The sequence below is a fragment of the Entelurus aequoreus genome, linkage group LG15, assembly GCF_033978785.1.
Source record: "Entelurus aequoreus isolate RoL-2023_Sb linkage group LG15, RoL_Eaeq_v1.1, whole genome shotgun sequence".
Taxonomy (NCBI): Eukaryota; Metazoa; Chordata; class Actinopteri; order Syngnathiformes; family Syngnathidae; genus Entelurus; species Entelurus aequoreus.
The window spans coordinates 58,356,470-58,383,979 of NC_084745.1; the positions used below are offsets into that span (position 1 = coordinate 58,356,470).

Here is a 27,510-nt window from a genome sequence, read left to right on the forward strand (position 1 = left end):
TCAGGTGCATTGATTCAACATATTTAATAATGCCATTAATTACTAGTCAGGTGCATTGATTCAACATATTTAATAATGTCATTAATTACTAGTCAGGTGCATTGATTCAACATATTTAATAATGTCATGAATTACTAGTCAGGTGCATTGATTCAACATATTTAATAATGTCATTAATTACTAGTCAGGTGCATTGATTCAACATATTTAATAATGTCATTAATTACTAGTCAGGTGCATTGATTCAACATATTTAATAATGTCATTAATTACTAGTCAGGTGCATTGATTCAACATATTTAATAATGTCATTAATTACTAGTCAGGTGCATTGATTCAACATATTTAATAATGTCATTAATTACTAGTCAGGTGCATTGATTCAACATATTTAATAATGTCATTAATTACTAGTCAGGTGCATTGATTCAACATATTTAATAATGTCATTAATTACTAGTCAGGTGCATTGATTCAACATATTTAATAATGTCATTAATTACTAGTCAGGTGCATTGATTCAACATATTTAATAATGTCATTAATTACTAGTCAGGTGCATTGATTCAACATATTTAATAATGTCATTAATTACTAGTCAGGTGCATTGATTCAACATATTTAATAATGTCATGAATTACTAGTCAGGTGCATTGATTCAACATATTTAATAATGTCATTAATTACTAGTCAGGTGCATTGATTCAACATATTTAATGATGTCATTAATTACTAGTCAGGTGCATTGATTCAACATATTTAATAATGCCATTAATTACTAGTCAGGTGCATTGATTCAACATATTTAATAATGTCATTAATTACTAGTCAGGTGCATTGATTCAACATATTTAATGATGTCATTAATTACTAGTCAGGTGCATTGATTCAACATATTTAATAATGCCATTAATTACTAGTCAGGTGCATTGATTCAACATATTTAATAATGTCATTAATTACTAGTCAGGTGCATTGATTCAACATATTTAATAATGTCATGAATTACTAGTCAGGTGCATTGATTCAACATATTTAATAATGTCATTAATTACTAGTCAGGTGCATTGATTCAACATATTTAATAATGTCATTAATTACTAGTCAGGTGCATTGATTCAACATATTTAATAATGTCATTAATTACTAGTCAGGTGCATTGATTCAACATATTTAATAATGTCATTAATTACTAGTCAGGTGCATTGATTCAACATATTTAATAATGTCATTAATTACTAGTCAGGTGCATTGATTCAACATATTTAATAATGTCATTAATTACTAGTCAGGTGCATTGATTCAACATATTTAATAATGTCATTAATTACTAGTCAGGTGCATTGATTCAACATATTTAATAATGTCATTAATTACTAGTCAGGTGCATTGATTCAACATATTTAATAATGTCATTAATTACTAGTCAGGTGCATTGATTCAACATATTTAATAATGTCATTAATTACTAGTCAGGTGCATTGATTCAACATATTTAATAATGTCATGAATTACTAGTCAGGTGCATTGATTCAACATATTTAATAATGTCATTAATTACTAGTCAGGTGCATTGATTCAACATATTTAATAATGTCATTAATTACTAGTCAGGTGCATTGATTCAACATATTTAATAATGTCATGAATTACTAGTCAGGTGCATTGATTCAACATATTTAATAATGTCATTAATTACTAGTCAGGTGCATTGATTCAACATATTTAATGATGTCATTAATTACTAGTCAGGTGCATTGATTCAACATATTTAATAATGCCATTAATTACTAGTCAGGTGCATTGATTCAACATATTTAATAATGTCATTAATTACTAGTCAGGTGCATTGATTCAACATATTTAATAATGTCATGAATTACTAGTCAGGTGCATTGATTCAACATATTTAATAATGTCATTAATTACTAGTCAGGTGCATTGATTCAACATATTTAATAATGTCATTAATTACTAGTCAGGTGCATTGATTCAACATATTTAATAATGTCATTAATTACTAGTCAGGTGCATTGATTCAACATATTTAATAATGTCATTAATTACTAGTCAGGTGCATTGATTCAACATATTTAATAATGTCATTAATTACTAGTCAGGTGCATTGATTCAACATATTTAATAATGTCATTAATTACTAGTCAGGTGCATTGATTCAACATATTTAATGATGTCATTAATTACTAGTCAGGTGCATTGATTCAACATATTTAATAATGTCATGAATTACTAGTCAGGTGCATTGATTCAACATATTTAATAATGTCATTAATTACTAGTCAGGTGCATTGATTCAACATATTTAATAATGTCATGAATTACTAGTCAGGTGCATTGATTCAACATATTTAATAATGTCATTAATTACTAGTCAGGTGCATTGATTCAACATATTTAATAATGTCATTAATTACTAGTCAGGTGCATTGATTCAACATATTTAATAATGCCATTAATTACTAGTCAGGTGCATTGATTCAACATATTTAATAATGTCATTAATTACTAGTCAGGTGCATTGATTCAACATATTTAATGATGTCATTAATTACTAGTCAGGTGCATTGATTCAACATATTTAATAATGCCATTAATTACTAGTCAGGTGCATTGATTCAACATATTTAATAATGTCATTAATTACTAGTCAGGTGCATTGATTCAACATATTTAATAATGTCATGAATTACTAGTCAGGTGCATTGATTCAACATATTTAATAATGTCATTAATTACTAGTCAGGTGCATTGATTCAACATATTTAATAATGTCATTAATTACTAGTCAGGTGCATTGATTCAACATATTTAATAATGTCATTAATTACTAGTCAGGTGCATTGATTCAACATATTTAATAATGTCATTAATTACTAGTCAGGTGCATTGATTCAACATATTTAATAATGTCATTAATTACTAGTCAGGTGCATTGATTCAACATATTTAATAATGTCATTAATTACTAGTCAGGTGCATTGATTCAACATATTTAATAATGTCATTAATTACTAGTCAGGTGCATTGATTCAACATATTTAATAATGTCATTAATTACTAGTCAGGTGCATTGATTCAACATATTTAATAATGTCATTAATTACTAGTCAGGTGCATTGATTCAACATATTTAATAATGTCATTAATTACTAGTCAGGTGCATTGATTCAACATATTTAATAATGTCATGAATTACTAGTCAGGTGCATTGATTCAACATATTTAATAATGTCATTAATTACTAGTCAGGTGCATTGATTCAACATATTTAATAATGTCATGAATTACTAGTCAGGTGCATTGATTCAACATATTTAATAATGTCATTAATTACTAGTCAGGTGCATTGATTCAACATATTTAATAATGTCATTAATTACTAGTCAGGTGCATTGATTCAACATATTTAATAATGTCATTAATTACTAGTCAGGTGCATTGATTCAACATATTTAATGATGTCATTAATTACTAGTGAAGAGCATTAACAAAAAAAGCGCAGGTCTTGTGACGTGCAATCAGGTCAGGAAGAAGCAGCAAAATAAGATGGATGAATATTTATCCATCCAACTGGATGATGGATGCATTTCCCCTATGAGTCATCCCTGAAGTTTCCTGATCAAATAATTGAGTGGAGATGAAAGAAGGGGGTTAGATCAGGGTTCTTCGCCTCTTTCACCATTCTTACTCTTGATTGTTCTCCTTATATCCAACCTACTTCCAGTTGTGAAGATTTGGATGAATGAGGTTTAGGTCAGGCTGATTACTCTAAATAAGAAGGGACTCCTATTGTGCTGCAGACATCATTGTACACATCAAACTTGCACGTCTGGGTCAAGGACATTAGTATCAAGGCTCTGCTTGCTTTTTACTGGCTTAGTAACATGGTTCAACTTGGCATCTTGCATACGTGGAATCAAACTAGCAGCTGACTGAATCTTCACATATTGTTACTGTGTTAGTAACATGGTTCAACTTGGCATCTTGCATACGTGGAATCAAACTAGCAGCTGACTGAATCTTCACATATTGTTACTGTGTTAGTAACATGGTTCAACTTGGCATCTTGCATACGTGGAATCAAACTAGCAGCTGACTGAATCTTCACATATTGTTACTGTGTTAGTAACATGGTTCAACTTGGCATCTTGCATACGTGGAATCAAACTAGCAGCTGACTGAATCTTCACATATTTGACCTCATGTGTATATAACAAAGGCAGAAGTACTTTTCCTGACAAAGTATCATTGACTGACTTTCTGCTTTGTTTGTTCAAAAGGAAAATACAAATAATAAAGATAACACTTCATTGGGAGATAATAAACATCAAAAGTATATCTAACCTTTAATGGAGTGACACTCATGCATTCTTCCACTTTAATGGAGTGACACTCATGCATTCTTCCACTTTAATGGAGTGACACTCATGCATTCTTCCACTTTAATGGAGTGACACTCATGCATTCTTCCACTCTCCTCCCTTGAAATGGAGCGTGAGCTATTTTTGTCGTCTTTCGTAAAATCTTGCACTCTTCCGCTCTTTTTGATTACCTGGAGAGGAACTGTGAAGAAACCTTCTGAAGGATTGTTACAGCCCACAGCAGCACAATGCTGAGACTACATGCTGACGTCATGACATGTTGGTCAGCATATATTCTACACTGTGAATGTCACCTGGTTATTGTTGTCACCCTGAAGGCAACCAATGTCACCTGAAGGCAACCAATGTCACCTGGTTATTGTTGTCACCCTGAAGGCAACCAATGTCACCTGAAGGCAACCAATGTCACCTGGTTATTGTTGTCACCCTGAAGGCAACCAATGTCACCTGAAGGCAACCAATGTCACCTGGTTATTGTTGTCACCCTGAAGGCAACCAATGTCACCTGAAGGCAACCAATGTCACCTGGTTATTGTTGTCACCCTGAAGGCAACCAATGTCACCTGAAGGCAACCAATGTCACCTGGTTATTGTTGTCACCCTGAAGGCAACCAATGTCACCTGAAGGCAACCAATGTCACCTGGTTATTGTTGTCACCCTGAAGGCAACCAATGTCACCTGAAGGCAACCAATGTCACCTGGTTATTGTTGTCACCCTGAAGGCAACCAATGTCACCTGGTTATTGTTGTCACCCTGAAGGCAACCAATGTCACCTGGTTATTGTTGTCACCCTGAAGGCAACCAATGTCACCTGAAGGAAACCAATGTCACCTGGTTATTGTTGTCACCCTGAAGGCAACCAAACTTGTCCACCTGATCTTTTTTCACTCCAACCTTCACTCATCACTTTCACCATCATAATATTTTGATGACGGCGAGAAGCCAAAATCAAAATGGAGATTATTTGTCTACGTCAGTTTTGCTCACCCAGTTCTCGAAAGTAATCTTCAATCCCGTTCCAGGAGTTCTTGGTGATGAAAGACTTGATGAGACTCCAGGGCTGCTTCTTGTACTTGACGTCGGTGAAGACCCTGCCACACACAAAGTCTCCATCAACACAGGAGCGCCGCACAGCAGGAGGCGGCGCTGGCATTACGTCAGGCGACACTTGTGCTTGGAGTGGCGTCGGATGTAGTATCGGTTGTGGGTGTAGAAGTACTCGCTGTAGGGCACGTCGTGCGTGTACACCTCAGAGTCCACCAGGTAGTAGTGACCATCCTGCGAGTCTTTGTACAGCGTCTGAGGGAGCAGTGGAGTCAGTAGGCGCAGCAACACCCGCCGTCTGACACCAACACACCTGCTTCTCCGTCGCCGTGGAGAACTTGCCAATCAGAGGGTTGCTGATGGTGATGGTGTAGTTCAGGCTCCTCTCAGAGTTCCCCGCTGGGTTCTTCTGCCACTCTGTGAAGGTGGGCTCTGGCAGCGACACAAGGCAGGTGCTGGAGCCAGTAGAGTTTGGTGGCGGGAACAGGAGAACTTACCAGTTATCTTGCGCACGTTCATGAAGCTGCGAATGAAGGCGGAGTCGCTGAAGAGCAGCTGGAACATCCGGCTGGCGCTCACATGGAAGACTCTGTTGAGGTAGCGGCGACCCTCTTCCTGCGGCACACCCACTCCCTCCTCTGCAGGACCACAGGAAGTCACAACATACCACACAAGTCTGCTCCAAACACACACAGGAAGTGCTTTCATACGTCACAACATACCACACACGTCTACTTACATCATGTATATATGACATGTTATTATGAATGTTACTACATGACATATACTTACATCATGTATATATTACATGTTATTATGAATGTTACTACATGACATATATACTTACATCATGTATATATGACATGTTATTATGAATGTTACTACATGACATATATACTTACATCATGTATATATTACATGTTATTATGAATGTTACTACATGACATATATACTTACATCATGTATATATTACATGTTATTATGAATGTTACTACATGACATATATACTTACATCATGTATATATTACATGTTATTATGAATGTTACTACATGACATATATACTTACATCATGTATATATGACATGTTATTATGAATGTTACTACATGACATATATACTTACATCATGTATATATTACATGTTATTATGAATGTTACTACATGACATATATACTTACATCATGTATATATTACATGTTATTATGAATGTTACTACATGACATATATACTTACATCATGTATATATTACATGTTTATTATGAATGTTACTACATGACATATATACTTACATCATGTATATATTACATGTTATTATGAATGTTACTACATGACATATATACTTACATCATGTATATATGACATGTTATTATGAATGTTACTACATGACATATATACTTACATCATGTATATATTACATGTTATTATGAATGTTACTACATGACATATATACTTACATCATGTATATATTACATGTTATTATGAATGTTACTACATGACATATATACTTACATCATGTATATATTACATGTTATTATGAATGTTACTACATGACATATATACTTACATCATGTATATATTACATGTTATTATGAATGTTACTACATGACATATATACTTACATCATGTATATATTACATGTTATTATGAATGTTACTACATGACATATATACTTAGATCATGTATATGTTACATGTTATTATGAATGTTACTACATGACATATATACTTACATCATGTATATATTACATGTTATTATGAATGTTACTACATGACATATATACTTACATCATGTATATATGACATGTTATTATGAATGTTACTACATGACATATATACTTACATCATGTATATATTACATGTTATTATGAATGTTACTACATGACATATACACTTACATCATGTATATATTACATGTTATTATGAATGTTACTACATGACATATATACTTACATCATGTATATATGACATGTTATTATGAATGTTACTACATGACATATATACTTACATCATGTATATATGACATGTTATTATGAATGTTACTACATGACATATATACTTACATCATGTATATATTACATGTTATTATGAATGTTACTACATGACATATATACTTACATCATGTATATATTACATGTTATTATGAATGTTACTACATGACATATATACTTACATCATGTATATATTACATGTTATTATGAATGTTACTACATGACATATATACTTACATCATGTATATATTACATGTTATTATGAATGTTACTACATGACATATATACTTAGTTTGTATATAAAACATTGATGGAGGTTTTTGGAAAAGAGCGACTCACATTAGCTCCATTGCCAGTGTTAATTTATAATTTAGAATGCATAAAACAAAAGAAAAAGCATATGTTCTTGTCTCACATAATGTTATGCAGGATGCTTTCTGGTAATGTTGCATCATAAATGTTGTTTTTGTCGTCAAATTGTCAACTAAAGAGGAGAAATATAACCTTAGAGGAAAATGTAATTTAAAACATTTGTATGCACGTACAACACTTAGAACCTTTAGCATTAGTATGTGGAATTAAATGATGGAATGGATGAAGTAAAGAAGTGAAACATTGTACTGATATGATCCACTTTAAGAGCTTGTTCACATTAATAATGCTTACAAAGTACAAAGAAGAAGAATTATGAGAAACACTTTCAACATGATTGAAAATAAGATATTCTTCATGTCAGCATGTGTATCATGACTGACTTCATTCTATATTACACAACTGTTGTATTACTCATTCACGGATGTCATTTTACCATAAAAAAGTCAGTGAATGAATGTATATATTTGTAAACGCTCTGAAGAGTGAATGAATGTATATATTTGTAAACGCTCTGAAGAGTGAATGAATGTATATATTTGTAAACGCTCTGAAGAGGGAATGAATGTATATATTTGTAAACGCTCTGAAGAGTGAATGAATGTATATATTTGTAAACGCTCTGAAGAGGGAATGAATGTATATATTTGTAAACGCTCTGAAGAGGGAAAGGGGTAGGGTTAAATAAGCTTTGCTTCTTCCTACTCCTTTTCGGACATGATGTCAAGTGAAATGATATGAAAGTGTGTGATGTATTATACTGTAAGTGTGTTCATGTTCCAAATCAACTAAAGAAAGAAAGAATGTCAGCTCTTCCATCACCACGTCTGTCTTCTCCACTTTTCAATTGGCAAAACATCTGACATCTTATCTGAGCCCTTTGCTCTCTTTCCACGTTGTACTCTTTTCCTGAGTCATCACCAATAGTTTTCCTGAGTCATCACTAATAGTTTTCCTGAGTCATCACTAATAGTTTTCCTGAGTCATCACTAATAGTTTTCCTGAGTCATCACCAATAGTTTTCCTGAGTCATCACTAATAGTTTTCCTGAGTCATCACTAATAGTTTTCCTGAGTCATCACTAATAGTTTTCCTGAGTCATCACTAATAGTTTTCCTGAGTCATCACTAATAGTTTTCCTCGAAGAAGCAATCATCAAAATCCAGTCATTGAAGCCTCACCTTCCTCCACGCTGTCCTCAGACTCGCCAGAGGTGCTGCGCTCAGGAGCAGAAGAGCAGCGCTTGGAGCCTCGCTCACCATTGTTGCTGTGCTCAGGAGCAGGAGAGCAGCGCTTGGAGCCTCGCTCACCATTGTTGCTGTGCTCAGGAGCAGGAGAGCAGCGCTTGGAGCCTCGCTCACCATTGTTGCTGTGCTCAGGAGCAGGAGAGCAGCGCTTGGAGCCTCGCTCACCAGTGGTGCTGCGCTCAGGAGCAGGAGAGCAGCGCTTGGAGCCTCGCTCTGGTATGAAGCGATCCAGAGAAGTGCGAGGATGGTCGTGCTGTGCCAGAGTAGAAAAGTGTTTGAGGTGGGGGTGGGGGTGGGGGTGTCCACACTGTTGGACTACCTCAATGGCAACCTTGCGTGAGTCACTTGGTGAGGGAAAGTCCTTGTCCTGAGGGCTGGAGGTCTCAGGCCTGGCCAAGGTCGTATCGCCACCAGCAGACCTTGCAGCCACGCTGTCAAGTGAAAGGAACAATTCTATAGCATATTACTTTTTACTACATCTTTCTTTCTTGATCTTTTTATTACAAATGTATTTATTTCTTGCTACTACAGATGTATTTATTTATTTGTTGCTCTTTTTATTACAGATGTATTTAATTAATGTATTTGTTGCTCTTTATTATCACAGACTTATTTATTTATTTGTTGCTCTTTTTATTGCAGATGTATTTATTTATTGCTCTTATTATTACAGATGTATTTATTTATTGCTGTTATTATTACAGATGTATTTATTTGTTGCTCTTTTTATTACAGATTTATTTAATTAATGTATTTGTTGCTCTTTATTATCACAGACTTATTTATTTATTTATTGCTCTTATTATTACAGATGTATTTATTTATTGCTCTTATTATTACAGATGTATTTATTTATTTGTTGCTCTTTTTATTACAGATGTATTTATTTATTTATTGCTCTTATTATTACAGATGTATTTATTTATTGCTCTTATTATTACAGATGTATTTATTTATTTGTTGCTCTTTTTATTACAGATGTATCTAATTTATTTATGTGTTGCTCTATTTATTACAGATTTTATTTATTTATTTGTTCCTCTTTTTACTACAGATTTATTTATTCATCTGTTGCTCTTTTTATTACAGATTGATTTAATTAATGTATTTGTTGCTTTTTTATCACATATGTATTTATTTGTTGCTCCCTTTAATTACATGTGTGTTTATTTGTTGCTCTTTTTATTACAGATTGTATTTATTTATTTTTTGCTCTTTTTATTACAGATTTAATGTATTCTTTGCTCTTTGTAATAAAGATTGATTTAATCAATTCATTTGTTGCTCTTTTTTTATCACAGATGTATTTATTTATTTGTTGCTTTTTTTATTACAGATTTATTTAATGTATTTATTTGTTGCTCATTTTATTACAGATTCTATGTATTTATTTGTTGCTCTTTTTAATTACATATTTATTTATTTCTCTTTTTAATACTGATTTATTTAATGTATTTATATGTTGCTCTTTTTATTACAGATTTATTTAATGTACTTAAATTGTTGCTCTTTTTTAATCACAGATGTATTTATTTATTTGTTGCTTTTTTTATTACAGATTTATTTAATGTATTTATTTGTTGCTCATTTTATTACAGATTTTATTTATTTATTTGTTGCTCTTTTTAATTACAATTTATTTATTTCTCTTTTTAATACTGATTTATTTAATTTATTTATATGTTGCTCTTTTTATTACAGATTTATTTAATGTACTTAAATTGTTGCTCTTATTATCACAGATGTACTTATTTATTTGTTGCTTTTTTTATTACAGATTTATATAATGTATTTATTTGTTGCTCTTTTTTATTACATGTTTATGTATCTGTTGCTCTTTTGTATAACATTTATTAATTTATTTGTTGCTCTTTTTAGAACAGATTGATATTCTTCAGTTGTTGCTCTTTTTATGACAAATGTATTGAATGTAGTTGTTTTGAAGTAGTCAAGTGTCGGTGTGGACACTCAATGCAAGTACCAAATGAGACAGTTTCAAAGTAAAACAGGGGTTCTTAACCTTTCTGACCTGGGGGCCCAACTTTTCCACTACAGAGGGGCCCGGGGCTTACTCCAATATTAACACTGAATTAGTCATCCTACTCTTGACTTTTCTAAATGATATGAAAGCATGTATTCATCACAAAAAAGATGATTTATTAACACATAATCCTTAGGCTTAGGTCAGGCTGATTAGAAAAATAAGTACTAATCAAATATACTGCATAAGAAGGGACTCAAATAATTGACAAAAAGTAAGTGTACATACAACGATGTTGTGCTGAAATAAACATATTCATTATTCATTTATCTTAACTAAAGTGTGAATAAAATGACAGTACAAATGAAAATACAGCTTCACCACTTTAGTCATCATTTTGGCACTTGAGAAACTTCTCTACGACTTTAGCTGCAGACTTCTTCTGTTTGATATTGTCATTACAAGTCTTCTACAACAGAGTACTGCTGCGGCCTATACGGACCACAGCTGACAAACACATACTTTTGTTAGCCCTCTAGGGGGCGCTTGCAAGCCAACAAGGGCCCCGGGGCCTTATGGTTAAGAAGCAGTGGTTTCCACCACAAGGCGAGCATTGTTAGAGGATGTAGTGCAAGATTGACATGACATGCTAGCAAAAGCTGTCAAGTAGCAGTCAACAAATGTAGTTGTTACCGCTACTGTGTCACATGACCTTGTCTTCCTCACCTGCTCTGCATGCTGGATTCAGCAGAAAAGCGTAAGCTGTCAAGTATCAGTAAACAAATGTAGTTGTTACCGCTACTGTGTCACATGACCTCGTCTTCCTCACCTGCTCTGCATGCTGGATTCAGCAGAAAAGCGTAAGCTGTCCATCTCCTCATGGCTCAGACCCAGTTCAGTGCCATAATGCTGTTGGACCATCTGAAGAGACTCTTTAGGGGTCAGCGGCTGGGAGTGACGGGAAGACAAGAGAGCGGGACATGAACACCACTCGCTTGTTGCAGCGGAAAGTAGAATCATTAATAAGTAACAGGAAGTACAAGTGCTAATGGGAAGTAGAGGAGGTAACAGGAAGTAGAACAACATCATATCCAGTCACTACACGGCAAGACTACGTCACTTCCTGCAACTGACATTTTCTACCACGCCATGTTGGGGGAAATTGGAATGTTTTTTTAGAGTTGTGTCTAAAATATAGCTTACCTACAGCCAGAGTAAAGGGAACAAGAATATAAACATGAACAAGGAGTGGATTCTTTTCAAATGGGAGTATTATCGCCACATTTTCAACCACTTCCACTCTTCTGTCGTCGCAACGAGTCACTCCCATCCAGAAAGCTTTCTTTCATATACTTGCAATGTCTTTTTGCTGACCTTTTAATACATCTTTATATGAAATTGTTATTCAAATAAAAATTGAAAAAGAAAACCATGATATGACAAACTTAACTGACGTAAAACACCTTGACGGACGGTCCGTAGCCATGGCGATGCGTGGATGATCGTGTGGGGACATGACTGACTAGCACCTTTGCAGCAAGTTCATTGTTCCAAACAACACACAAGTTCATTGTTCCAAACAACACACAAGTTCATTGTTCCAAACAACACATTTGCAGCAAGTTCATTGTTCCAAACAACACGTTTGCAGCAAGTTCATTGTTCCAAACAACACATTTGCAGCAAGTTCATTGTTCCAAACAACACACAAGTTCATTGTTCCAAACAACACATTTGCAGCAAGTTCATTGTTCCAAACAACACATTTGCAGCAAGTTCATTGTTCCAAACAACACATTTGCAGCAAGTTCATTGTTCCAAACAACACATTTGCAGCAAGTTCATTGTTCCAAACAACACATTTGCAGCAAGTTCATTGTTCCAAACAACACATTTGCAGCAAGTTCATTGTTCCAAACAACACATTTGCAGCAAGTTCATTGTTCCAAACAACACGTTTGCAGCAAGTTCATTGTTCCAAACAACACATTTGCAGCAAGTTCATTGTTCCAAACAACACATTTGCAGCAAGTTCATTGTTCCAAACAACACACAAGTTCATTGTTCCAAACAACACCTTTGCAGCAAGTTCATTGTTCCAAACAACACATTTGCAGCAAGTTCATTGTTCCAAACAACACATTTGCAGCAAGTTCATTGTTCCAAACAACACATTTGCAGCAAGTTCATTGTTCCAAACAACACATTTGCAGCAAGTTCATTGTTCCAAACAACACACAAGTTCATTGTTCCAAACAACACATTTGCAGCAAGTTCATTGTTCCAAACAACACCTTTGCAGCAAGTTCATTGTTCCAAACAACACACAAGTTCATTGTTCCAAACAACACATAACGAGGCTTGATTTGGATATAAAACAGCTTGATAAGTTACATTGACATAAAGTGTTAAGCATATTTGTATTATTAGCGTTTATATGAACATCTTCCTTTCAGCTCTTTGTTCACATCGTGCTGTTGTCTGCTTGCTCAGTTGACCTTTCACAAGGTTAAACAAGTTGTTCCATTCCAGAAGTTGAAATGTTAAACAAGTTGTTCCATTCCAGAAGATGAAATGTTAAACAATGTTCGTCAATCATTGACAACTTTGTACCTCGTCAGCCAAAGTGGAGGTGAAAAGTCTTTTAGTCGCTCGTCTCTCAACATTCACGTCAAAGTTGACATTTCAACGATTTCGTGTTCGAAGACCTCCCAAAGCTTACTTGTTGCAGGTAAGTCTCCAGGTAAGTCCCCAGGTAAGTCCCCAGGTAAGTCTCCAGGTGTTCTCCGACCGGGCGGCCAAGTGCCAACTGAAACCTGCTTCCACGACCCGGAAGTAGACAAGCTCCGCCCACATCAACGTCACATTAATACGTCACATTATTACGTCTTCTTTCTTAATCCTAGCAAGAAGAGCAGGTGTGTTTGTGCAACAATAATATATTATTACCTATTATTACCTCTTCTTTCTTAATCCTAGCAAGAAGAGCAAGTGTGTTTGTGCAACAATAATATATTATTACCTATTATTACCTTCTCTTTCTTAATCCTAGCAAGAAGAGCAGGTGTGTTTGTGCAACAATAATATGTTATTACCTATTATTACCTTCTCTTTCTTAATCCTAGCAAGAAGAGCAGGTGTGTTTGTGCAACAATAATATGTTATTACCTATTATTACCTTCTCTTTCTTAATCCTAGCAAGAAGAGCAGGTGTGTTTGTGCAACAATAATATATTATTACCTATTATTACCTCTTCTTTCTTAATCCTAGCAAGAAGAGCAAGTGTGTTTGTGCAACAATAATATATTATTACCTATTATTACCTCTTCTTTCTTAATCCTAGCAAGAAGAGCAAGTTTGTTTGTGCAACAATAATATATTATTACCTATTATTACCTCTTCTTTCTTAATCCTAGCAAGAAGAGCAAGTTTGTTTGTGCAACAATTGACAACACCTGGAAGGTCAGTGAACTTTACCTAACCGCGCACGCGCACAACTACACCGTGCATAAAAAAGTCACGTGTGTGAAAGCTGAACATTTAACAAAGTAAAATAGAGGGAAATCTTTGCGTGCATAATTATTGCTATGAGTGCATGCAATGATGTCATTTTAACAACAAGAAGTGGTGATCAATATCTTATCAACGTTGTTGTTGTTGTTCCAATCTTTGACTTTTACAATCTTTTTTGCTCATTTGTGTCCACATAATAGTGCACACCTTCATATGTGTCCACATAATAGTGCACACCTTGATATGTGTCCACATAATAGTGCACACCTTCATATGTGTCCACATAATAGTGCACACCTTGATATGTGTCCACATAATAGTGCACACCTTGATATGTGTCCACATAATAGTGCACACCTTGATATGTGTCCACATAATAGTGCACACCTTGATATGTGTCCACATAATAGTGCACACCTTGATATGTGTCCACATAATAGTGCACACCTTGATATGTGTCCACATAATAGTGCACACCTTCATATGTGTCCACATAATAGTGCACACCTTCATATGTGTCCACATAATAGTGCACACCTTGATATGTGTCCACATAATAGTGCACACCTTCATATGTGTCCACATAATAGTGCACACCTTGATATGTGTCCACATAATAGTGCACACCTTCATATGTGTCCACATAATAGTGCACACCTTGATATGTGTCCACATAATAGTGCACACCTTCATATGTGTCCACATAATAGTGCACACCTTGATATGTGTCCACATAATAGTGCACACCTTCATATGTGTCCACATAATAGTGCACACCTTGATATGTGTCCACATAATAGTGCACACCTTGATATCTGTCCACATAATAGTGCACACCTTGATATGTGTCCACATAATAGTGCACACCTTGATATCTGTCCACATAATAGTGCACACCTTGATATGTGTCCACATAATAGTGCACACCTTGATATCTGTCCACATAATAGTGCACACCTTGATATGTGTCCACATAATAGTGCACACCTTGATATGTGTCCACAAAATAGTGCACACCTTGATATGTGTCCACATAATAGTGCACACCTTCATATGTGTCCACATAATAGTGCACACCTTCATATGTGTCCACATAATAGTGCACACCTTGATATGTGTCCACATAATAGTGCACACCTTGATATGTGTCCACAAAATAGTGCACACCTTGATATGTGTCCACATAATAGTGCACACCTTCATATGTGTCCACATAATAGTGCACACCTTCATATGTGTCCACATAATAGTGCACACCTTCATATGTGTCCACATAATAGTGCACACCTTCATATGTGTCCACATAATAGTGCACACCTTCATATGTGTCCACATAATAGTGCACACCTTCATATGTGTCCACATAATAGTGCACACCTTGATATGTGTCCACATAATAGTGCACACCTTGATATGTGTCCACATAATAGTGCACACCTTGATATGTGTCCACATAATAGTGCACACCTTGATATGTGTCCACATAATAGTGCACACCTTCATATGTGTCCACATAATAGTGCACACCTTGATATGTGCCCACATAATAGTGCACACCTTCATATGTGTCCACATAATAGTGCACACCTTGATATGTGTCCACATAATAGTGCACACCTTGATATGTGTCCACATAATAGTGCACACCTTCATATGTGTCCACATAATAGTGCACACCTTGATATGTGTCCACATAATAGTGCACACCTTCATATGTGTCCACATAATAGTGCACACCTTGATATGTGTCCACATAATAGTGCACACCTTGATATGTGTCCACATAATAGTGCACACCTTGATATGTGTCCACATAATAGTGCACACCTTGATATGTGTCCACAAAATAGTGCACACCTTGATATGTGTCCACATAATAGTGCACACCTTCATATGTGTCCACATAATAGTGCACACCTTGATATGTGTCCACATAATAGTGCACACCTTGATATGTGTCCACATAATAGTGCACACCTTGATATGTGTCCACATAATAGTGCACACCTTCATATGTGTCCACATAATAGTGCACACCTTCATATGTGTCCACATAATAGTGCACACCTTGATATGTGTCCACATAATAGTGCACACCTTCATATGTGTCCACATAATAGTGCACACCTTGATATGTGTCCACATAATAGTGCACACCTTCATATGTGTCCACATAATAGTGCACACCTTGATATGTGTCCACATAATAGTGCACACCTTCATATGTGTCCACATAATAGTGCACACCTTGATATGTGTCCACATAATAGTGCACACCTTGATATCTGTCCACATAATAGTGCACACCTTGATATGTGTCCACATAATAGTGCACACCTTGATATCTGTCCACATAATAGTGCACACCTTGATATGTGTCCACATAATAGTGCACACCTTGATATCTGTCCACATAATAGTGCACACCTTGATATGTGTCCACATAATAGTGCACACCTTGATATGTGTCCACATAATAGTGCACACCTTGATATGTGTCCACATAATAGTGCACACCTTGATATGTGTCCACATAATAGTGCACACCTTGATATGTGTCCACATAATAGTGCACACCTTGATATGTGTCCACATAATAGTGCACACCTTGATATGTGTCCACATAATAGTGCACACCTTGATATGTGTCCACATAATAGTGCACACCTTGATATGTGTCCACAAAATAGTGCACACCTTGATATGTGTCCACATAATAGTGCACACCTTCATATGTGTCCACATAATAGTGCACACCTTGATATGTGTCCACATAATAGTGCACACCTTGATATGTGTCCACAAAATAGTGCACACCTTGATATGTGTCCACATAATAGTGCACACCTTGATATGTGTCCACATAATAGTGCACACCTTCATATGTGTCCACATAGTAGTGCACACCTTGATATGTGTCCACATAATAGTGCACACCTTCATATGTGTCCACATAATAGTGCACACCTTCATATGTGTCCACATAATAGTGCACACCTTCATATGTGTCCACATAATAGTGCACACCTTCATATGTGTCCACATAATAGTGCACACCTTGATATGTGTCCACATAATAGTGCACACCTTCATATGTGTCCACATAATAGTGCACACCTTGATATGTGTCCACATAATAGTGCACACCTTGATATGTGTCCACATAATAGTGCACACCTTGATATGTGTCCACATAATAGTGCACACCTTGATATGTGTCCACATAATAGTGCACACCTTGATATGTGTCCACATAATAGTGCACACCTTGATATGTGTCCACATAATAGTGCACACCTTCATATGTGTCCACATAATAGTGCACACCTTGATATGTGTCCACATAATAGTGCACACCTTCATATGTGTCCACATAATAGTGCACACCTTGATATGTGTCCACATAATAGTGCACACCTTCATATGTGTCCACATAATAGTGCACACCTTCATATGTGTCCACATAATAGTGCACACCTTGATATGTGTCCACATAATACTGCACACCTTGATATGTGTCCACATAATAGTGCACACCTTCATATGTGTCCACATAATAGTGCACACCTTCATATGTGTCCACATAATAGTGCACACCTTCATATGTGTCCACATAATAGTGCACACCTTGATATGTGTCCACATAATAGTGCACACCTTCATATGTGTCCACATAATAGTGCACACCTTGATATGTGTCCACATAATAGTGCACACCTTCATATGTGTCCACATAATAGTGCACACCTTGATATGTGTCCACATAATAGTGCACACCTTGATATGTGTCCACATAATAGTGCACACCTTGATATGTGTCCACATAATAGTGCACACCTTGATATGTGTCCACATAATAGTGCACACCTTGATATGTGTCCACATAATAGTGCACACCTTGATATGTGTCCACATAATAGTGCACACCTTGATATGTGTCCACATAATAGTGCACACCTTGATATGTGTCCACATAATAGTGCACACCTTGATATGTGTCCACAAAATAGTGCACACCTTGATATGTGTCCACATAATAGTGCACACCTTGATATGTGTCCACATAATAGTGCACACCTTGATATGTGTCCACATAATAGTGCACACCTTGATATGTGTCCACATAATAGTGCACACCTTGATATGTGTCCACAAAATAGTGCACACCTTGATATGTGTCCACATAATAGTGCACACCTTCATATGTGTCCACATAATAGTGCACACCTTCATATGTGTCCACATAATAGTGCACACCTTGATATGTGTCCACATAATAGTGCACACCTTGATATGTGTCCACATAATAGTGCACACCTTGATATGTGTCCACATAATAGTGCACACCTTCATATGTGTCCACATAATAGTGCACACCTTGATATGTGTCCACATAATAGTGCACACCTTCATATGTGTCCACATAATAGTGCACACCTTGATATGTGTCCACATAATAGTGCACACCTTCATATGTGTCCACATAATAGTGCACACCTTGATATGTGTCCACATAATAGTGCACACCTTCATATGTGTCCACATAATAGTGCACACCTTGATATGTGTCCACATAATAGTGCACACCTTCATATGTGTCCACATAATAGTGCACACCTTCATATGTGTCCACATAATAGTGCACACCTTCATATGTGTCCACATAATAGTGCACACCTTCATATGTGTCCACATAATAGTGCACACCTTCATATGTGTCCACATAATACTGCACACCTTGATATGTGTCCACATAATAGTGCACACCTTCATATGTGTCCACATAATAGTGCACACCTTGATATGTGTCCACATAATAGTGCACACCTTCATATGTGTCCACATAATAGTGCACACCTTGATATGTGTCCACATAATAGTGCACACCTTCATATGTGTCCACATAATAGTGCACACCTTGATATGTGTCCACATAATAGTGCACACCTTGATATGTGTCCACATAATAGTGCACACCTTGATATGTGTCCACATAATAGTGCACACCTTGATATGTGTCCACATAATAGTGCACACCTTGATATGTGTCCACATAATAGTGCACACCTTGATATGTGTCCACATAATAGTGCACACCTTGATATGTGTCCACATAATAGTGCACACCTTGATATGTGTCCACATAATAGTGCACACCTTGATATGTGTCCACATAATAGTGCACACCTTGATATGTGTCCACATAATAGTGCACACCTTGATATGTGTCCACAAAATAGTGCACACCTTGATATGTGTCCACATAATAGTGCACACCTTGATATGTGTCCACATAATAGTGCACACCTTCATATGTGTCCACATAGTAGTGCACACCTTGATATGTGTCCACATAATAGTGCACACCTTCATATGTGTCCACAAAATAGTGCACACCTTGATATGTGTCCACATAATAGTGCACACCTTCATATGTGTCCACATAATAGTGCACACCTTCATATGTGTCCACATAATAGTGCACACCTTGATATGTGTCCACATAATAGTGCACACCTTCATATGTGTCCACATAATAGTGCACACCTTGATATGTGTCCACATAATAGTGCACACCTTGATATGTGTCCACATAATAGTGCACACCTTCATATGTGTCCACATAATAGTGCACACCTTGATATACATCTGCGGTCCCCTCCAAGGTTTCTCATTGTATCCCATTGGGTTGAGTTTTTCCTTGCCCTGATGTGGGATCTGAGCCCAGGATGTGGTTGTGGCTTGTACAGCCCTTTGAGACACTCGTGATTTAGGGCTATATAAACATACTTTGATTGATTGATTGATGTAGTACAATGTTGTCTTTGTTGTCATACTACATGTAGTACAATGTAGTATTACTACGTATAGTATAATGTCGTACAATGTAGTATTACTACATGTAGTACAATGTATTGTTTTTTGTGATACTACGTGTAGTACATGTAGTATTACTACAAATAGTATAATGTATTCTTTGTTGTGATACAACATATAGTACAATGTAGTATTACTACATACAGTATAATGTATTATTTGTTGTGATACTACATGCAGTACAATGTAGTATTAGTACATGTAGTATAATGTATACTTTGTTGTGATACTACATATAGTACAATGTAGTACAATGTACTATTGTTTTCACAATAAATACAGTACAATGTATTCTTTGTTGTGATACTACATGTAGTACTATGTATTCTTTGTTGTGATACTACATGTAGTACTATGTATTCTTTGTTGTGATACTACATGTAGTACTATGTATTCTTTGTTGTGATACTACATGTAGTACTATGTATTCTTTGTTGTGATACTACATGTAGTACTATGTATTCTTTGTTGGGATACTACATGTAGTACAATGTATTCTTTGCGGTCATACTACATGTAGTACAATGTATTCTTTGTTGTGATACTACATGTAGTACTATGTATTCTTTGTTGTGATACTACATGTAGTACAATGTATTCTTTGTTGTGATACTACACGTAGTACAATGTATTCTTTGTTGTGATACTACATGTAGTACTATGTATTCTTTGTTGTGATACTACATGTAGTACTATGTATTCTTTGTTGTGATACTACATGTAGTACTATGTATTCTTTGTTGTGATACTACATGTAGTACTATGTATTCTTTGTTGTGATACTACATGTAGTACTATGTATTCTTTGTTGTCATACTACATGTAGTACAATGTATTCTTTGTTGTGATACTACATGTAGTACTATGTATTCTTTGTTGTGATACTACATGTAGTACTATGTATTCTTTGTTGGGATACTACATGTAGTACAATGTATTCTTTGCGGTCATACTACATGTAGTACAATGTATTCTTTGTTGTGATACTACATGTAGTACTATGTATTCTTTGTTGTGATACTACATGTAGTACAATGTATTCTTTGTTGTGATACTACACGTAGTACAATGTATTCTTTGTTGGGATACTACATGTAGTACAATGTATTCTTTGCGGTCATACTACATGTAGTACTATGTATTCTTTGTTGTGATACTACATGTAGTACTATGTATTCTTTGTTGTGATACTACATGTAGTACTATGTATTCTTTGTTGTGATACTACATGTAGTACTATGTATTCTTTGTTGTGATACTACATGTAGTACTATGTATTCTTTGTTGTGATACTACATGTAGTACTATGTATTCTTTGTTGGGATACTACATGTAGTACTATGTATTCTTTGTTGGGATACTACATGTAGTACAATGTATTCTTTGCGGTCATACTACATGTAGTACAATGTATTCTTTGTTGTGATACTACATGTAGTACTACAACATGTATATTACCTTGTCCATCAGTGCGTTCTGCCACATACGGAAGACTTCCAGGTAGCTTTTCTCTCTCGCTGAGAAGGAAGTGAGGAAGAGCTGTGTGTACAAGTGTGTACAAGTGTGTACAAGTGTGTACAAGTGTGTACAAGTGTGTACAAGTGTGTACAAGTGTGTACAAGTACAAGAAAAGTACACGTTAATGAACATTAAGTTGCAGTTGTTGTACATGTCTCACCCTCTCCATTGTGGTGCGGACAACCATGGCGTTGGGAATCAGACGGGCGGTTTTTTCCTTGGTCAGTTGCTCGATGTCTTTGAGGAGAAGGGTAAACTACAACAACAAAAACACATGATTTTGCATCACAACCAATGTTGTAATCACGCTGACTGCTCAGTCAGCACTAATAGAGCTGATGAATGGATGATAAACAACACTGGCAAGTGGAACACACCAACAACTAAACAGCAACATTGTAAAGTGCACACAGAGGTAGATGTGAGTTCAACTTATTGATCATATATTGCAGATGAAATCATGAATGTATTGATCATATATTGTAGATTAATTCATGAATGTATTGATCATATATTGATCATATATTGCAGATTAAATCATGAATGTATTGATCATATATTTTAGATTAAATCATTAATGTATTGATCATATATTGCAGATTAAATCATGAATGTATTGATCATATATTGTAGATTAAATCATGAATGTATTGATCATATATTTTAGATTAAATCATTAATGTATTGATCATATATTGCAGATTAAATCATGAATGTATTGATCATATATTGCAGATTAAATCATGAATGTATTGATCATATATTTTAGATTAAATCATTAATGTATTGATCATATATTGCAGATTAAATCATGAATGTATTGATCATATATTGTAGATTAAATCATGAATGTATTGATCATATATTTTAGATTAAATCATTAATGTATTGATCATATATTGCAGATTAAATCATGAATGTATTGATCATATATTGCAGATTAAATCATGAATGTATTGATCATATATTGCAGATTAAATCATGAATGTATTGATCATATATTGCAGATGAAATCATGAAGTTATTGATCATATATTGCAGATGAAATCATGAATGTATTGATCATATATTGCAGATTAAATCCTGAATGTATTGATCATATATTACAGGTTAAATCATGAATGTATTGATCATATATTGCAGATTAAATCATGAATGTATTGATCATATATTGCAGATTAAATCATGAATATATTGATCATATATTGCAGATTAAATCATGAATGTATTGATCATATATTACAGGTTAAATCATGAATGTATTGATCATATATTGCAGATGAAATCATGAAGTTATTGATCATATATTGCAGATGAAATCATTAAGTTATTGATCATATATTGCAGATTAAATGATGAAGTTATTGATCATATATTGCAGATTAAATCATGAATGTATTGATCATATATTGCAGATTAAATCATGAAGTTATTGCTCATATATTTTAGATTAAATCATGAATGTATTGATCATATATTGTAGATTAAATCATGAATGTATTGATCATATATTTTAGATTAAATCATGAATGTATTGATCATATATTGCAGATTAAATCCTGAATGTATTGATTATATATTACAGGTTAAATCATGAATGTATTGATCATATATTGCAGATGAAATCATGAAGTTATTGATCATATATTGCAGATGAAATCATGAAGTTATTGATCATATATTGCAGATTAATTCATGAATGTATTGATCATATATTGCAGATTAAATCATGAATGTATTGATCATATATTGCAGATTAAATCATGAATGTATTGATCATATATTGCAGATTAAATCATGAATGTATTGATCATATATTACAGGTTAAATCATGAATGTATTGATCATATATTGCAGATTAAATCATGAATGTATTGATCATATATTGCAGATTAAATCATGAATATATTGATCATATATTGCAGATTAAATCATGAATGTATTGATCATATATTACAGGTTAAATCATGAATGTATTGATCATATATAACAGATGAAATCATGAAGTTATTGATCATATATTGCAGATGAAATCATTAAGTTATTGATCATATATTGCAGATTAAATGATGAAGTTATTGATCATATATTGCAGATTAAATCATGAATGTATTGATCATATATTGCAGATTAAATCATGAAGTTATTGCTCATATATTTTAGATTAAATCATGAATGTATTGATCATATATTGTAGATTAAATCATGAATGTATTGATCATATATTTTAGATTAAATCATGAATGTATGATCATATATTGCAGATTAAATCCTGAATGTATTGATCATATATTACAGGTTAAATCATGAATGTATTGATCATATATTGCAGATGAAATCATGAAGTTATTGATCATATATTGCAGATGAAATCATGAAGTTATTGATCATATATTGCAGATTAATTCATGAATGTATTAATCATATATTGCAGATTAAATCATGAATGTATTGATCATATATTGCAGATTAAATCATGAAGGTATTGATCATATATTGCAGATTAAATCATGACTGTTTTGATCATATATTGCAGATTAAATCATGAATGTATTGATCATATATTGCAGATTAAATCATGAAAGTATTGACCAAATATTGTATATTAAATCATGAATGTATTGATCAAATATTGTACATTAAATAATGAATGTATTGATCAAATATTGCAGATTAAATCATGAAGGTATTGATCATATATTGCAGATTAAATCATGACTGTTTTGATGATATATTGCAGATTAAATCATTAATATATTGATTATATATTGCAGATTAAATCATGAAGGTATTGATCAAATATTGTTGATTAAATCATGAATGTATTGATCATATATTGCAGATTAAATCATTAATATATTGATTATATATTGCAGATTAAATCATGAAGGTATTGATCAAATATTGTAGATTAAATCATGAATGTATTGATCATATATTGCAGATTAAATCATGAATGTATTGATCATATATTGCAGATTAAATCATGAATGTATTGATCATATATTTTAGATTAAATCATGAATGTATTGATCATATATTGTAGATTAAATCATGAATGTATTGATCATATATTTTAGATTAAATCATGAATGTATTGATCATATATTGCACATTAAATCATGAATATATTGATCATATATTGCAGATTAAATCCTGAATGTATTGATCATATATTACAGGTTAAATCATGAATGTATTGATCATATATTGCAGATGAAATCATGAAGTTATTGATCATATATTGCAGATGAAATCATGAAGTTATTGATCATATATTGCAGATTAATTCATGAATGTATTGATCATATATTGCAGATTAAATCATGAATGTATTGATCATATATTGCAGATTAAATCATGAATGTATTGATCATATATTGCAGATTAAATCATGACTGTTTTGATCATATATTGCAGATTAAATCATGAATGTATTGATCATATATTACAGATTAAATCATGAAGGTATTGATCAAATATTGTAGATTAAATCATGAATGTATTGATCAAATATTGTAGATTAAATAATGAATGAATTGATCATATATTTTAGATTAAATCATGAATGTATTGATCATATATTGCAGATTAAATCATGAATATATTGATCATATATTGCAGATTAAATCCTGAATGTATTGATCATATATTACAGGTTAAATCATGAATGTATTGATCATATATTGCAGATGAAATCATGAAGTTATTGATCATATATTGCAGATGAAATCATGAAGTTATTGATCATATATTGCCGATTAATTCATGAATGTATTGATCATATATTGCAGATTAAATCATGAATGTATTGATCATATATTGCAGATTAAATCATGAATGTATTGATCATATATTGCAGATGAAATCATGAATGTATTGATCATATATTGCAGATTAAATCATGAATGTATTGATCATATATTGCAGATTAAATCATGAAGTTATTGATCATATATTGCAGATTAAATCATGAATGTATTGATCATATATTTTAGATTAAATCATGAAGATATTGATCATATATTTTAGATTAAATCATGAATGTATTGATCATATATTGTAGATTAAATCATGAATGTATTGATCATATATTTTAGATTAAATCATGAATGTATTGATCATATATTTCAGATTAAATCATGAATATATTGATCATATATTGCAGATTAAATCCTGAATGCATTGATCATATATTACAGGTTAAATCATGAATGTATTGATCATATATTGCAGATGAAATCATGAAGTTATTGATCATATATTGCAGATGAAATCATGAAGTTATTGATCATATATTGCAGATTAATTCATGAATGTATTGATCATATATTGCAGATTAAATCATGAATGTATTGATCATATATTGCAGATTAATTCATGAATGTATTGATCATATATTGCAGATTAAATCATGAATGTATTGATCATATATTGCAGATTCAATCATGAATATATTGATCATATATTGCAGATTAAATCATGAATGTATTGATCATATATTACAGGTTAAATCATGAATGTATTGATCATATATTGCAGATGAAATCATGAAGTTATTGATCATATATTGCAGATGAAATCATGAAGTTATTGATCATATATTGCAGATTAATTCATGAATGTATTGATCATATATTGCAGATGAAATCATGAAGTTATTGATCATATATTGCAGATGAAATCATTAAGTTATTGATCATATATTGCAGATTAAATCATGAAGGTATTGATCATATATTGCAGATTAAATCATGAATGTATTGATCATATATTGCAGATTAAATCATGAAGTTATTGATCATATATTTTAGATTAAATCATGAAGGTATTGATCATATATTGCAGATTAAATCATGACTGTTTTGATCATATATTGCAGATTAAATCATGAATGTATTGATCATATATTGCAGATTAAATCATGACTGTTTTGATCATATATTGCAGATTAAATCATGAATGTATTGATCATATATTGCAGATTAAATCATGAAGGTATTGATCAAATATTGTATATTAAATCATGAATGTATTGATCAAATATTGTAGATTAAATAATGAATGTGTTGATCAAATATTGCAGATTAAATCATGAAGGTATTGATCATATATTGCAGATTAAATCATGACTGTTTTGATCATATATTGCAGATTAAATCATTAATATATTGATTATATATTGCAGATTAAATCATGAAGGTATTGATCAAATATTGTAGATTAAATCATGAATGTATTGATCATATATTGCAGATTAAATCATTAATATATTGATTATATATTGCAGATTAAATCATGAAGGTATTGATCAAATATTGTAGATTAAATCATGAATGTATTGATCATATATTGCAGATTAAATCATGAATGTATTGATCATATATTGCAGATTAAATCATGAAGTTATTGATCATATATTTTAGATTAAATCATGTATGTATTGATCATATATTTTAGATTAAATCATGAATGTATTGATCATATATTTTAGATTAAATCATGAATGTATTGATCATATATTGCAGATTAAATCATGAATGTATTGATCATATATTGCAGATTA

General features: G+C 33.2%; 1 protein-coding gene across 1 annotated transcript in view; it reads right to left on the reverse strand.

The window, feature by feature from the left end:
- gramd1c (GRAM domain containing 1c) overlaps window positions 1–27,510 on the reverse strand; it is a 59,013-nt gene that overhangs the window by 20,761 nt on the left and 10,742 nt on the right. The window contains exons 4-12 of the mRNA XM_062021873.1: window positions 22,105–22,200; window positions 21,885–21,965; window positions 11,865–11,983; window positions 9,374–9,485; window positions 8,989–9,307; window positions 5,947–6,087; window positions 5,763–5,881; window positions 5,562–5,704; window positions 5,393–5,496 (exon numbers count right to left, since the gene is read on the reverse strand). Coding sequence (XP_061877857.1) covers window positions 5,393–5,496; window positions 5,562–5,704; window positions 5,763–5,881; window positions 5,947–6,087; window positions 8,989–9,307; window positions 9,374–9,485; window positions 11,865–11,983; window positions 21,885–21,965; window positions 22,105–22,200 — 1,234 coding nt within the window. The remainder of the gene's footprint in view (window positions 1–5,392; window positions 5,497–5,561; window positions 5,705–5,762; window positions 5,882–5,946; window positions 6,088–8,988; window positions 9,308–9,373; window positions 9,486–11,864; window positions 11,984–21,884; window positions 21,966–22,104; window positions 22,201–27,510) is intronic.